General features: G+C 37.9%; 1 protein-coding gene across 1 annotated transcript in view; it reads left to right on the top strand.

Annotated features, from left to right (window-relative positions):
- Positions 1–753: 753 nt before the first annotated feature.
- LOC308514521 (solute carrier organic anion transporter family member 1B3-like) overlaps positions 754–15,570 on the top strand; it is a gene marked incomplete at both ends in the record, with an annotated part of 41,599 nt that continues 26,782 nt past the window's right edge. The window contains 3 exons of the mRNA XM_081084695.1: positions 754–837; positions 9,263–9,404; positions 12,144–12,276. Of these exons, the coding sequence (XP_080940821.1) occupies positions 754–837; positions 9,263–9,404; positions 12,144–12,276 (359 nt within the window). The remainder of the gene's footprint in view (positions 838–9,262; positions 9,405–12,143; positions 12,277–15,570) is intronic.

Raw genomic sequence — 15,570 nt, 5'->3', positions numbered from 1 at the left:
ATGTAGGAAATCAATAAATCCTTGTTGAATAAATTAATAAAATATGTAGGTGATCCTCATTATTTGTAGATTCTGGGTTTACAAATTGGCCTCATCACTAAAATTTATTTGTAACCCCCAAATCAGTACTGCACAGAGTGACAAAAGAAAATTGAGTTTTCCAACACACATGTCCCCAGCTGTGGGAAACAAACATGCAGTTCTTCCTTCTGTTTCAGCTCTCATGCTATAGTCAGGTAGTGTTTTCATAGACTATTAGTGCCATATTTCTCTGCTTTCTGTTGGTGATTCTGCTGTTAGAACAGCTCCCAAGCACAATGCTGAAGTGCTCTTTAGTGTTCCAAATGCAAGAAGGCTCTGGTGGCTGATGTATATATGTTACCTAAGCTTCATGTATTTTAAAATGTTTCTTCATCTAATCTAGTGTGTAATTCTGTATTATCTTATATGTTTGTTGTTTTAATTTATTTCCATAAATTTATCTTTTAACTAAATTATAATCTCCCCAAAGCTAGGACTCTGTTTTGTATGTGTGTGCCAACATTCACCTAGCCCAGTGCTCAGACATAATGAATTGTGCCCTGAATCAGTGGTTTATGGATTGATTGATGGTGACCTAGTGGCTTTCCTGATTTCTGAAATGTATATCGTTAAAGTAAAATAAGTTACACTCTTTCTTCCTGAATAGGTCATTGTTTTGAACAAAACATCTGGGACAATTGAAAATAGTCGCATAATATCTGGAGTTCAACAATGGACCCAAATCAAGATTTGAATAAGACAACAGAGGCACAACCATCAAGGAAAGGAAAAAGTAAATGCTGCGATGGATTCAAGGTGGAATAAGTTTCATGTTTTCAAACTAAAATAAGTGAAAGGGAGATTTTTTCCTTTAAATAAAAGGCAACCAGTCTTTAAAAAAGAACATTATACTTCAAATTAGTTTTCAACTGAAGCATACATTGAAATATTAAAAGGGTTATTCATATCTTGATTTAAATCAGTTTTAAATCTGAAAAATATATTTGGTAATGTTTCTGATGGCTAACAGTTTATTAATGTTAAATATTTAGAGATAATTTGATATGTTTTCTTTGGTTCTTGATGGGCCAAAAGATATTTGTAAATGTGATTAAAATAAAATTGTTGGATAATGGATATGTGAAAATAGTCTACAATTGACCTATAAGCAGAGAAGTTTACTCAGTGTTGTGAATTACTTTGTAATGTTGACTTTTTAGAGGCCAGCATTTTTTATTTTGATAACTTACATATTGTCTGATGGGAAAGAGATCTGCAATAACAATTGAAAAACCTGGCCTAGTGTCTGACTTAAGAAAGCCATTGAAGTTTTCCATGTGTTAAGTTAGTAAAAGTAATAATCTTGCTTTTGTCACAAAACTGTGAGGCATTAAATAATATAGACCATATTAGGGGTTTTCATGAAAAAGTACTCCTTGAAGTTACCAAGACTCAGAGACACTGAATATTTGCCTCATGTCATCTAACTAGTAAATTGAAAACCCTTGAACCCAAGTCAAAGCCTTTACACCCCATTAGGGAAGTTGTGGGGAAATAAAAAATCATAGCTGACTTTTTACTCCTAGTTTAGTTTTCCTAAGTCAAATTTGTTGTCTTATCAAGCTGAGATGGAGGTGGACAGAGGAAGGCTGGGGAGAATGGGGAAGAAAAGAGATCTTGCTTGGGGCGATGGGCGCACAATGCAGTGTGAAGATGTTTTGTTGAATGTACACTTGAAACCTGTAAGGTTTTTGTAGACCAAGATCATCCCAATAAATTCAATTTTTAAAAAAGACCACAGAGATTGTTCTCAATTCCAGTCATGTTATATAAGGTCTATTTTAACTTTGTCCGGGGAACATGACTTTTGTTTGTTTTTAGAAATTGCTGGTAAAGTCTGTTCTGATGAAATATTTGAATAATATTTAAGCAGAATGGCAGTCACAAGGAAAAAGTATTGGTTAATGCAATTGTATTACATTCTTCTGCCTGGGGGTAATATGCTATGCTAGATTATTTCTGCTTTTAAATATTGAGGGTTACAGTGGTTTTATTTGCACATGCATAGCAAAGCAACAACACACTGGCTGAAGCAAATAAACAGAGTGGTCCCTTGTAGTATTTGGAGAAAAGTTAGCAAGTTAGCTCTAGCGGGTTTGCACAGTGGATAGAGCATTGGCCTGCTAACTGAAGGGTCCCGGGTTCAATTCCAGTCAAGGGCACGTGCCTCGGTTGCAGGCTCCCAGCCCTGGTATGGGTGCATGTGGGAGGCAATCAATCGATGTGTCTCACATCAATGTTTCTCTCTCCCTCTCCCTTCCACTGTTTCAAAAAATCAATAGAAAGGTATCCTCAGGTGAGGATTTTAAAAAAAGTTAGCAAATTAGCAGTGTGTATAAAGTTAATTGCAGACCAATAATGAAGATCAGAGAAGCAATAGTAACAATAAGAGCTAAAAATTTATGGAACACTTACTATATGCCAGGCACTACTCTAGTGTTTTACTTAAATTTATTTACTTCTTGTATTTCTAGCATAATTTCTTACCTCAATTCTGTCAGCCAGATGCTACTATCTCCCTATTACAGATGAAATATATATATATATATATATATATATATATATATATATATATATATATCTTATTAAATTGTTTTCTCACATAGAAGTGATCTGTACATTTTAATGCTATATATAATGTTGCTATATGAATATAACATAATTTATTTCTCTATGGGCATTTAGATTGTTTTCAGGGATTTTATATTATAAACTAGAGGCCCAATGCACAAAAATTTGTGCACTCGGTGGGGAGGGGGGGTCCCACAGCCTGGCCTGTGCCCTCTCGCAGTCTGGGACCCCTCAGGAGATAACGCCCTGCTGGCTTAGGCCTGCTCCCAGGTGGCAGAGGGCAGGCCCAATCCCTAGGTGCAGCCCCTGGTCAGGCTCAGAGCAGGGCCGATTGGGGAGTTGGGCTGCCTTCCCCTGTCATGCACAGAGCAGGGCAGATTGGGAGGTTGCAATGCCACCCTCAGTCATGCTGAGGGTAGGGCCAATTGGGGGGTTGGGGTGCCCCTTGTCACACTCAAGGTAGGGTTGATGGGGAGGTTGTGGCGCCACCCCCTGTCACGCACAGAGCAGGGCCCATCAGGAGGGTTGGGGCTCTGTACCCTGTCATGCACAGAGCAGGGCCGATCAGGGGATTGAGGAGCTCCCCCTTGTCACTCACAGAGTAGGGCCGATAAGGGAGTTGGGGCACCGCCCCCTGTCACACTCAGGGCAGGGCCGATCAGGTGGTTGGGGCGCCGCCACTCTCACACTCAGGGCAGGGCCAATGGGAAGGTTATGGCTCTATCCCGTCACACACAGAGCAGGGCCCATGGGGGGCGGGGGGGGTTGGTGCTCTGCACCCTGTCACACACAGAGCCGCAGGGCAATCAGGGGGTTGGAGAGCTCCCCCCATCAGGCACAGAGCAGGGCTGATCAGGGGGTTGGGGCGCCTTCCCCTGTCAAGAACAGAGCAGGGCGGATAGGGGGGTTGTGGCCCCGCCTCCTGTCACACACAGAGCCACAGTACGATCAGGGGGTTTGGGCGCTGCCCCCTGTCACACTGATCCCGTTGCCGGGAGGCCTCTCGGCTCCACTCATCCCGGTTCTGGGAAGCCTCGCGGCTCGGCTGATCCTGGTGCTGGGAGGCATATTACCCTTTTACTATATAGGATAGAGGCCTGGTGCATGGGTGGGGCTAGCTGGTTTGCCCTGAAGGGTGTCCTGGATCAGGGTGGGGGTCACCACTGGGGTGCCTGGCCAGCCTGGGTGAGGGGATGATGGCTGTTTGCAGCTGGTCACAGACCCTTCAGCGTGGGGTTCCCCACTGGGGTGCCTGGCCAGTCTGGGTGAGGGGCTGAGGGCTGTTTTCAGGCCGACTGAAGCTCCCAACTGCTCCTTTTTTCACTTTTTTTTTTTAATTCTGGGCCAGCTTTAGCTCTGGCTCCAGCTCTGAGGCCTCTGCTGCTGAAAGCAGGTATCTGGTTTGTTTTGGTTCTATAATCGAAACAATGTATAACTCCAGCTCTGAGATCCCAGCTCCCTGAAAGCTGGTTTCTGGGGTTTTCTTTAGCTTCTATATTTGTTACAATGTTTCTTAAACTGCAAGCTTAGAGGCCGGCAAGGCAGGGGGGAACGTTGGAGTCCTCCGTCACTGAAGAAAGCAAGCTTCATGTTAGTTTCAAGCTGCCTGGCTGCTGGCCGCCATCTTGGCTGGCAGTTGATTTGCATATCTCGCTGATTAGCCAATGGGAAGAGTAGCGGTCGTACGCTAATTACCATGTTTCTCTTTTATTAGATAGGATAATATTCTCATGCATATCTCCTGGTATACCCATAGTTTTTCTTGTGATTACCTTTGACTGAAATTGAAAGTATGTAAAATATTCAATTTTACAAGATAATGCTAAGTTGCTATTTAAGTGGTCACACTAATTTACATGATTATACGGAATTTATAAGAGAAAATCAGGATACATGTTCATTCCAGCACTTAGCATCATTAGACTTCTTGATATTTTGCCATGTAAATGATTATTTTCCTAATTTCTTTTCAGATAATTTTATTGTTAGTGCATAGAAATGCAACTGATTTGTATAAAAATGCAACTTTTTCAGTGCTGATTTTGTATTCTGAATGAATTTATTAGTTCTTGTTTGTGGAGTCTTTAAAGTTTTCTACATATAGAAAACAGGGGCAATTTTACTTCTTCACTTCTGAACTGTCTACATTTTATTTATTTTTCTTCCTAAGTTTTTCTGGTTAGAACTTCCAGTACTAACTCTGTTGAATAGAAGAGGACAGAATTGTCATACCTGCATTTTCAGTTTTTTACCATTGAGTATGATGTCAACTATGTGCTTTTCATATATGGCTGTTATTATGTGGAGGTACTTTCTTCTGTTCCTAATTTGTTGAGTGTTTTTATCATGAAAGGGTGTTGAATTCTGTCCACTGCTTTTCTGCACCTGTTACTATGATCACACGGTTTTATCTTTCATTTTGTTAATGTGATACTCTGATTGATTTTCATATGAACCAGATGTGCATTCCAGGTATAAATTCCACCTGGCCAAAGTGTATGATCTTCTTAATGTGTTATTGGATTCTGTTTGCTAGTATTTTGTTGAAGATTTTTGCATTAATATTCATCAGGGATATTGATCCGTAGGTTTCTTTTTGATCTGTGTGATGTCTTTCTGGTTTTAATAAGAGGGTAATATGGCATGATGGAATGAATTTGAAAGTGTTCTGTCCTCTTTGATTCTTTGGAAGAGTTTGAGAAGGATTAGCATTAATTTTCCTTTACATGTTTGATAGAATCTCCAGTAAAGCCATCTAGTCGTGGGCTTTCTTTGTTGGAAGTTTTCTTTTTATTACTGCTTCAATCTCCTCACTAGATTTAAATATAGTTAGGATTTTTATTTTTTCACTACAGGCCCTATGCATGAAATTCGTGCAAGGGGCTTGGCCTCGCAGCCACGGTGGCTTGCCTTGTCTCTTGCAGCCCCAGCTTGGTCCGGAAGGACGTCGGAAGGTCATTTGGCTATCTGGTAACTAGCATATTATGCTTTTATTATTATAGATGATTCAATCTTGGTAAGTTGTATATTTCTAGTAACTTATTCATTTTTTAAGATTAGCCAATTTTTTAGCATGTAATTGTTCATAGTAGTTTCATAATTTCTTTTATTTCTGTGACATCATTTGTAATGTTTCCTCTTTCATTTGTAATGTTAGCTACTTACATCTCTCTTTTTCTTACTTAATCTTGCTAAGGGTTTATCAATTTTGTTGATCTCTTTAAAAATCTAAGTCTTACTTTCATTAATTGCTTTATATTCCCTTTTTTATTTACCTCTAATTTTTATTATTTCCTTCCTTCTGATAACTTTGGATTTAGTTTATTCTTCTTTTTGAGGTGTAGGATTAGGTTGTTGATATGAGATCTTTACTTTCCCCTTTAAATTTTCCCTTAGTCCTGCTTTTCCTATATCCCAGGTTTAATATGTTGCATTTTCATTTTCATTTTCTTTTCAAGTACTTCCAAAATTCTCTTGTGGTTCATTCTTTGATCCATAGGTTAAAAGTATGTTGTTAATTTCCACATATTTGTGGATTTTCATGACTTCCTCCTGCTATTGATTTCTAGTTTTATTCCATTGTGATCAGAAAAGATACATTATATTATTTCAATCTTATTAAATTTTTAAGACTGTTTTGTGATCTAATATGTGGTCTCTCGTGGAGAATGTTTCATTTGCACTTGAGAAAAATGTATATTCTGCTGCTGCTTGGTAGAGTGTTTTGTATATACCTAAGTCCAATTAGGCCCAATGGCTTATGGTGTTGTTCAAGTCCAATGTTTCCTTATGATTTTTTGTCTGGTTGTTCCTATTGAAAATAGGGTATGAATCTCTTACTCTTATTGTGTTTCCATTTCTATCTTTAGTTCTGTCAATGTTTGCTTCATCTATTTGGGTATTCTAATGTGAGGTGTATGTATATTTATAATTGTTATAACTTCCTAATAAATTAACCCTTTATCATTATACTAGTGGCCCAGTGCAAGAAATTCATGCATGGGATGGGGGGAAGGGGAAGGGTGTCCCTCAGCCCGGCCTGCACCCTCTCCAATCTGGGACTCCTCGGGGGATGTCCGACTGCCAGTTTAGGCCCGATCCCTGTGGAATCGGGCTTAAGCTGGCAGTCGGACACCCCTCTCACAATCTGGGACCGCTGGCTGCCAGCCATGCATGCCCCCACTGCCCCCCCTGCTGGCCTGCTCACCCCCAACTGCCCCCCCACCAGCCTGCTCACCCGCAACTGCCCCCCACCAGCCTGCTTGCCCCCAACTGCCCCCCCACTGGCCTAATCACCCCCAACTGCCCCCCACTGCTGGCCTCTCACCCCCAACTGTGCTCCCCTGCTGGCCTGATCACCCCCAACTGGACCCCCCTGCTAGAGTGCTCACCCTCAACTGCCCTCCCCTCCTGGCCTGCCCTTAACTGCCTCTGAGTTGGCCCTGCCACCATGGCTTTGTCCAGAAGGACGTCTGGAAGGTCTCCCAGTCTAATTAACATATTACCCTTTTATTAGTATAGATAATGTTCTTCTTTTTCTCTTGTGATGGTTTTTTCCTTAAAATATATATTTTTTGATATAACTATTGCTACCTCTGTTCTCTTTAGGTTCTTATTTACATAGAATATATTTTCCCACCTATTCAGGCAGCTATAAAAAAAATACAATGGCTCAAGTAACAAATACTTATTTCTTATAGTTCTGGAGGCTGAGAAATATATGATCAATGTGCTGGCAATGGTCCACTATTTTTTTCTTTATTGATTAAGGTATTACATATGTGTCCTTATCCCCTCATTGTCCCCTCAACTCCCACTCATGCCGTCACCCCTCTGGTGTCTGTGTTCATTGGTTAAGCTTATATGCATGCATACAAGTCCTTTGGTTAATCTCTCCCCCTTACCCCCACCCTCCCCTATCTTCCCTCTGAGGTTTGATGATCTGATCTATGCTTCTATGTCTATGGTTCTCTTTTTGTTCATCAGTTTATGTTGTTCATTATATTCCACAAATGAGTGAGATCATGTGATATTTACCTTTCTCTGACTGGCTTAGTTCACTTAGCATAATGCTCTCCAGTTCTTTCCATGCTGTTGCAAATGGTAAGAATTCCTTGTTTTTTACAACAGCATAGTATTCCATTGTGTAGATGGTACATCTACACAGTGGTCCACTTCTTCATTCATAGATAGGTATCTTCTCATTGTGTCTTTATATGTTAGAAAAATAGCATGAAAGCTCTCTGGGGCTCTCTCTCTCTCTCTCTCTTTCTCTCTCTCGCTCTCTCTTTAATTCTCGCCTGAGGATATGTTTTTATTAATTTTAGAGAGAGAGGAAGGGAGAGAGAAAAACAGAGCATAAGATTAGAAAGGTAAAAAGGAGTATTTGTGGGGAGAAGATATTCAGGGGGGGAGACCAGGTTATTGAGGGTGCTAGAGACCATTGGAAAGACTAGAAATTCCTCTGACTGGGATGGAAGGAAATGGAGTGTTGGCATGATCTAATTTTCAGTTAGGAAGACTTTTTCTAGATACCGTGTTTAGAAGAGGAATTTCTCACCCCAATTTCTCACCTGTAGATGAGAACAGATGCAGAAAGATCTATTAGGAGGCTAATGCAATAATCCATGCTAGACAGGGTGGTAGCTACCACTGGTAGTAGAGGAGGTAATGAGAAGGGCTTGTCTAAGTCAGCGTGACCCGCTCTAACAGTATACTGTAGGCTCAGTGGCTTAGACAATTTAAATTGACTTCTCACAGTTCTTGGGATTGGAAGTCTGAGATCAGAGTATCAACATGGCTGGGTTCTGGTGAGAAAAACCCACTTTCTGATTTTCAGATGGTTATCTTTTGGGGGGTCTTTACATGGCAGGGGAAGAGAGAGAGAAGGAATCTCTAATAAGGACAATAATCTTATCATGAGAGTTCCAAATGATAAGGAGATTATGGTTTCAACATATGAACTGAATGGGGGATAAAAACATGTAATCCATAACAAGATTAGATTTTCATACTAGAAGCAAAAGAAACTTACTTAAGAGTATGAATATGGACCGTAAGAAGGATGAACCAATAAAATTTGTTAACATGAAATTGAAAATAAAACATCTACAATCTCTGAGGTTAAAAATACTTTTAAAATATTAAATATACTGCTTTGTTTCCTTCATTTTAATTTGTATTTATCCAATAATAGTGGTGTTTAACAAATGAAAACTTTCCACTTTTTCATCTGGCTTTCCTGGTAGTGCTATGTTTGAGAACATGTAGCCTTTATCCTCAAAGTTAGCCTATGCTATTCATTTTGGGAATAATAGCTTATCATCATAGCCATCTCAGACCATTATCTAGTTTCTTATCAATCAGTTCATGACATTAATTTAAAAATCTGATGTTGTAATCATGTTAGAAAATGATGCTTTATTAGTATAGTGATGCGAACATGATACTGAAAAAAGTCTAAGAAGTACCAGCTGGTACAGAGGAAAGGTAGGTATGTTTTTTATGATAAAATAATGTTTTAAGTAAAGAGGAGAGGCTATTTTAATTAACATATAAACGTGCGGTTCTGTGAGTAAGCATTTTTCCTTTCCCTTCTGCTTTTTCTTAGGTGTTCTTGGCAGCCCTCTCACTCACCTTTATTTCTAAGGCACTAAGTGGAGCCATTATGAAAAGTTCCATCACCCAAATAGAAAGGAGGTTTGACATAACATCTTCTGTTGCTGGCTTCATTGACGGAAGCTTTGAAATTGGTAATTTTTATTTCTCTTTTGATTATTACTTAGTAACCAGGTTTGCAGAGGTAAAAACTTTTCATATATGCTCTTCACCACTGGTTCTCAATCACAGATAAATTTGCCCCCAGAGCCAGTTTGGCAACATCTGAAGACATTTTTGGGTTGTCATAACTGAGGGGGGAGGGGTTGCCATCTTGCAGAAAAAGTCAGGAATGCTACCGAACATCCTTCAGTGCACAGAGCAGCCTCAACATTGACATCCATCCCAGAATGTCAACAGTACAGAGGGCTTTTCAACCTCGATCTCATTACTTACAAACAAATACTTTTCAGGGCTTTACCTTCCCTCTCTCAAGATTCCCTAATGGAAAAAAAAAGTTGGGGTTTTTTTTCATTGGAGAGAGAATTATTATTTTGATTATTTGAGGAGGGAAGAACAGCTTTAGAAGAAGCTTTGTTAAGTTTTTACTGTTTAACTGGGTATAAAATTTGGGGTTAAAAGTCTTTTTTCAGTCCCTTGCTTTGTTATCTTCCTTTTGATTTGGATTTCTCTCATAGTAATGAGGGTTTATATAATTATTGAACACTATATTATTTATTTTATAAATTAGAGCTCATTGCCTCTGCCCATTTTTCCTTTTTTTCTCACTGTTTATAACTTAAAAGGACTTTAAAGTTATGTCTGTTGTATAGATTACAAATATTTTCTACAAGTTGTTGTTTATCTTTTAACTTTAAAATGTTTATAATAATAAAAGCATAATATGCTAATTAGACCAGACGTCCTTCCGGACATCCTTCCAGAATACATTCAGGACGAAGCCAGGGCTGCGAGGGCAGCAGCGGGCGAGGCCCAAGGCAGAGGCAGCCACCATGGCGGCAGGTGGGGGCCGAGGCAGCAGCTGTGGTGGCGGTGGCCAAGGCCCTTGCACAAATTTTGTGCATCGGGCCTCTAATATTTAGATATTGAGTAAAAAACAATTGTATGAAGGAAGACACATCTATCTTTTTGTTATGAATTCTGACTTTTCATGATCCAGAGGATATTATACCCTAAATATCCTTCACTCTCACCTCCCTAGTTTAGTGACACCATCTAGAATGTTAATATTAGTCTGTTGGTCTAATTTATTGTATGTCTCTTTAAATTCTAATTTACTGTATGTCTCTTTTTATTGCAGAATTGATTCTTAATATTTTTGTTAAGCCTTGTAGCTGTTTAACAGCACTTATTTTGAGTTGGATATAAGTTTTACTGGTTTCTCTGCTTAATATTATTTCTCGACTCTTATGACTTCAAATTGCATGTTTATTTTTTTCTGAAGATTATTTTCATAAAGTTATATTTTCCAGAAATATTTGAACACCTGACATTTTCTGAGGCCTTGCTTGTTGGAAAATGTATTTATTTTACTATCATAATCCAGCAATAATTTGTCTGAGTATATAATTAAAAGTTCAAAATCTATTTTTCCTCAGAACATTTAAAAACATTTATCTACTGTTTTATATGCCTAATGTTGTATGATAAATCATTACCAGTATCGTTGTCATGCACCGACAGGTACCTTCTCTTTATTCCTGAATTTCAGAAATTTTACCAGCATACACCCAGGATTATGGCTTTTACTTTATTTATGGTGGAGAAATTTTCATCTGAAGGCTTGAGACTTCGTTCACTTCACTGAATTCGTTTTACAATTTTACATTTCTTTCTTCCCCTCCATTTTCTTCTGAAGCATATATATGATGAATATTAAATTTTCTGGCTAATTTTCTTTAAATTTTTCTTTCTAAAATTCTACCTTTTTATCTTTCTGTTCCAACAATATTATTTGATGCTGTCTCTCGTCTTATCCTATCAGGCCCCAACAAGTGCATTTTAATGATATTTTAAATTTATGATACTTTATTATTCTCTTACTATTTTTAGCCTTTCAGTTCTTCTTTTATGGATATCCATGTAACTCTAAAATACTAAATAGATTTTTTTCCAGTTTCTCCTCTTTTTAGTTTTTTTATTTAACTATTTCCTCACAGGTTACTTTATCTGCCAGTTCATTTTGGTGGCTTTTATTTCAGGCTATTTTTTTTTTTCATCAAATGTTCAGTAATTCTTGGTTGTTGTTTGTTTGTTATTATACTTGTAGCTCAGATGGATCAGAATTGGTTGTGACTCCCTCCACTTGGAATGCTCTTTTCCACCCTTTTTAACGTAAATAATTTATACTCAGTATTCAATCTCCTGACCCCTCCTCCAGGAAACTTTTGTGAAACCCTTAATTAATTTAAGTTCCCCCTTTATGTGGTCTAACAGCACATCTGTCTATTTGTATGTTTTCATCACTGGTATGTACACATCTTGAGGACAGACAGCTATCATGGTTCATTTTTGTATATTTCTGGATCCCTACACCATGGCAAGTATTTAATTGGGATTTCGAGAATGCTAGAATGAACAAATAAATGCATGAATGAATACCTTTCCCTCAGGTCAGAAAGTTTTTCTTCATTTTTCTTCATTCCAGTGCAATCCAGTTAACTCCAAATTCTGCAATAAAATATTGCTTCACTAATATTGCAAGTAAGTCAAGAGCTTTTTTTTGTATCTGAAACCTATTCTACTTATTATTGATACCATAAAACTTTACAGTGAATAAGTCGTTTCATCTTCTCAATTAAATTGCATCCCTCATGTCTTTGAGGGATGATACCATGTCCTATGGTACAAAAATAATGTTGTCCTCTTTCTAGGAAATTTGTTTGTGATTGTATTTGTGAGTTACTTTGGATCTAAACTACACAGACCAAAAATAATTGGAATTGGTTGTTTCACTATGGGCATTGGAAGTATTTTGACCGCTTTACCACATTTCTTCATGGGATAGTAAGTGTTAAATAGCTCTGGGCCATTAATTATCACTTACTTGTAAATTAATGGTAGATTTTTTTCCTTTTAGATAAGAAGTCACCTTTTGAGGGGAATACCCACTAAATATGTGTAGAAATGGAGTGTTTTTTTTTTATGTAATAGAACTCATTGCATTAAATACCCTGGCTTTCACTGAATTTGAAATGTAAATACCATTGAAGAAAGTGTACATTTTTATCGGAAATAAGTAAGATCTCTATGACTTTTTAGTATAGCATATTCACACCTTTGCCTAGAAGATTTTATATATTCAATAAACTTCACCACTCAACCTACTGCAGTATGGGTTTCCCCGGTACCATAGCCATTATTCTTCCTAAGATGACTGTGTAGTTAAGATTAGAGTCAGGCCTGGCCAGCGTGGCTCAGTGGTTGAGCATCAACCTGTGAACCAGGAGGTCATGGTTCAATTCTCAGTCAGGGCAATGCCTGAGTTGTGGGCTCAATCCCCAATAGGGGGCATGCAGGAGCAGTCAATCAATGATTCTCTCTCATCATTGATGTTTCTATCTCTCTCTCCCTCCTTCTCTGAAATAAATAAATAAATAAATAAATAAATAAATAAATAAATAAAAATAAAAGCTTAAAGTCAGATGCTAACAACAGCAAACCTAAAATAGGGATGGGTTAAATAAGATAGAGGTTTATTTTTCACACACAAAGTTAATGTAGCTGTCGCAGGGATGGCAAGTCCGTGCCTCTTTTTATCATATTGCTCTGCAATGGTCCAAATTGTGGCAACCTTGTTTCAGGCAACAGGACAGAGGAAGGGGAAGAACAAGGAGAAGAGAGTGCACAGAGCCTGGGGCTTAGGGAATATTTTCGGAAGCACAGCACTTCTACTGACTTCACATTGGCCCAAACTTATTTACATTTCACATCCAGATATGAAGACATTAGAAAAAATAGACTTTATTCCAAGTTGGCATGCTACTAGCTAAAAATCCCACCTTCTATTACAATGGAAAGAGAGAAGAATGGCTATTGAGAGACAATGAGAAGTTTCTGCTAAAGACATTAATTACCTACTCACTGCCAAAGCCAACAATCATGCCTTTGGTTCCATATTAATTCCTTCCCCTCTCTCCCCCCCATGTTTGACTTTCATAAGGACCTTCTTCTTCCTGGTACTTCTCCTTCTGATTTGCCCTGTATTGTTCTCTCTTGATTTATTTCCTGTCTTTGTGGTTTCTTCATCATGCACATCCTTTTCTTCAGCTGCTGACACCAGACTGTCAGTTATCCCCTAAATTCCCTCTTCAATCTCTTTCACTTTTCATTCTAGATGATTCATATGGATTGTATGCATTAAATGCAACTATCACCTATGCATGGTGACTTTTCCTTATACTCAAGATCTATATAATAAACCACCTCATGAGCATCTCCAATTTAACACCCTACAAGCATTTCCCATCCATATATTAAAAACTGAATTCATCCCTGTACCAAAATCAGCTAGGATTTTTCACATTCACTCTTTCCATGACTCATATTTACCCACAAAGAAACTCAAACCAAAGTCAAAGGCTTCATCCTAGACTTTTTCTTTATTTCAACACAAATGACCAGTGTTCACAAAATCTTGTTTATTCTATCTATCTGTCAAAGTTGTACCATCCTTTCATCCCATTGTCCCAAATCTACTTGAGGCTTCCCTCCTTTCTGGCCTGGCTTTTTGCTACCAGTCTGTCCTCCATTCTAACTCATATTCTATATTAGAGTATTCATTTCAAAATGCAAATTTAACTACTTTTTCCTGCTTAAAACCCCCTATTTCTAGAACAGTGTTTTTTAAATTTCAGATTCTGAACTACTAGTGGACCAAAAAATTGATTCGATTAATTATTGAAACCAACAATAGGATAGGATCGAATTGAATAATATAGAATAGAAGAATATACAATGTGAATAGAAACAAATACTGTTGATTGAAACTTTTGGTTGTTAGTGTGTACTGTGTGTGTGCATGTGTATATATTGTGATTGTGATACAAAATGCATTTCTTATTGTTGGTCACAGTCAAAAATATTGAATACTGCTCCCCTGTGGATTAATATCTATACTCATTTACATATACAGGTTGCTCATTGAACTTCCTTACTTCACTTTACACTGCTCCCCATGATCCAATATCATATTCCAGGCCTGCAGTTTCTCAAATATGCCCTAATAAGTCATACCTCTGCACATGGTGTTTCTTACTATCTTGAATACTTTATCTAGCTATTAACTAGATAAAGTTAATTAACTCTTATCCATCTTCAAGATTTATCTCACATGTCATCCTCACTGAGAAGTCTTCTCTAATCCACTCCCCTTGACCTCAAGTAAAGTATATCATCCCTTTTTTCTTGTGACAACTCAGGATCTGGTGTATTAAATTTATCATTTGTACCATATATGCTCATCTTAGAGAGTGTCAAATTCCCCAAGGATAAAAACTGTGATTTATCTCTATGTTTCTTTGTTTGTTTGTCTGTTTCTTTGTTGGAGCTGAGTATAATACCTGGCATATAGTAGGCTGTCCTTGGAGCTCATGAGGTGCCTCCCTGTTTTTGGATATCAGCATGTGTCCCCATTCTAGCTCTATCACTGTTATTCTTAAGTTCTTCCACATCAAATGAATTAGAACTTTTTAAACTAAGATTGAAGAGTCAGGCTTAAGATAGTGTGTGTGTATGTGTGTGTGTGTATGTGTGTGTGTGTGTGTGTATATGAAAGAAAATATAACAAATTATTTCTAGAAAATGTAGATGAGTTAGTATGTATTACAGATTGATTTGGAAAAAAACTGTTCTAAAGTTTATTAAATGTTATAAAGTTTATTAGATAGTTTAAATTGTGACTATCTTTGAAAATGATTGAAAGGGATGGAAGATTCAGTAAGAGGGTTGTTGTTTTTTAAGATAAAACCAAGGTATTTCACACCTTCACCAGATTATAAATACTCCTGGGATGGTAGTAACATGAAATCCTTGCCTGAAGAGTAGTAAATGCTATTGCTTAGAGAACACCCCCATTTCCCTTTCATTCATCACCTCAAATGCAAGCTGAGAAGTTGACAAAAAGAATTCAGATTGAATTCAGATTATTTGGAGAAGAGAGTGGTGCAAATAAAGAGAAAATTTTCTCTGTATTTCTGGGGAAAGTAAAAATATTTAGTAGCTAAACAAAAATTTAAATCTAGGCCCTGCCTCGGTAGCTCAATTCATTGGAGCTTTCTCCTGATATGCCAATGTTTCGGG

This window comes from Myotis nattereri (assembly GCF_964212035.1).
Source record: "Myotis nattereri genome assembly, chromosome: 2".
NCBI lineage: Eukaryota > Metazoa > Chordata > Mammalia > Chiroptera > Vespertilionidae > Myotis > Myotis nattereri.
Note: the sequence above shows the minus strand (reverse complement) of the source record. Positions and strands in the feature narration are given on the sequence as shown.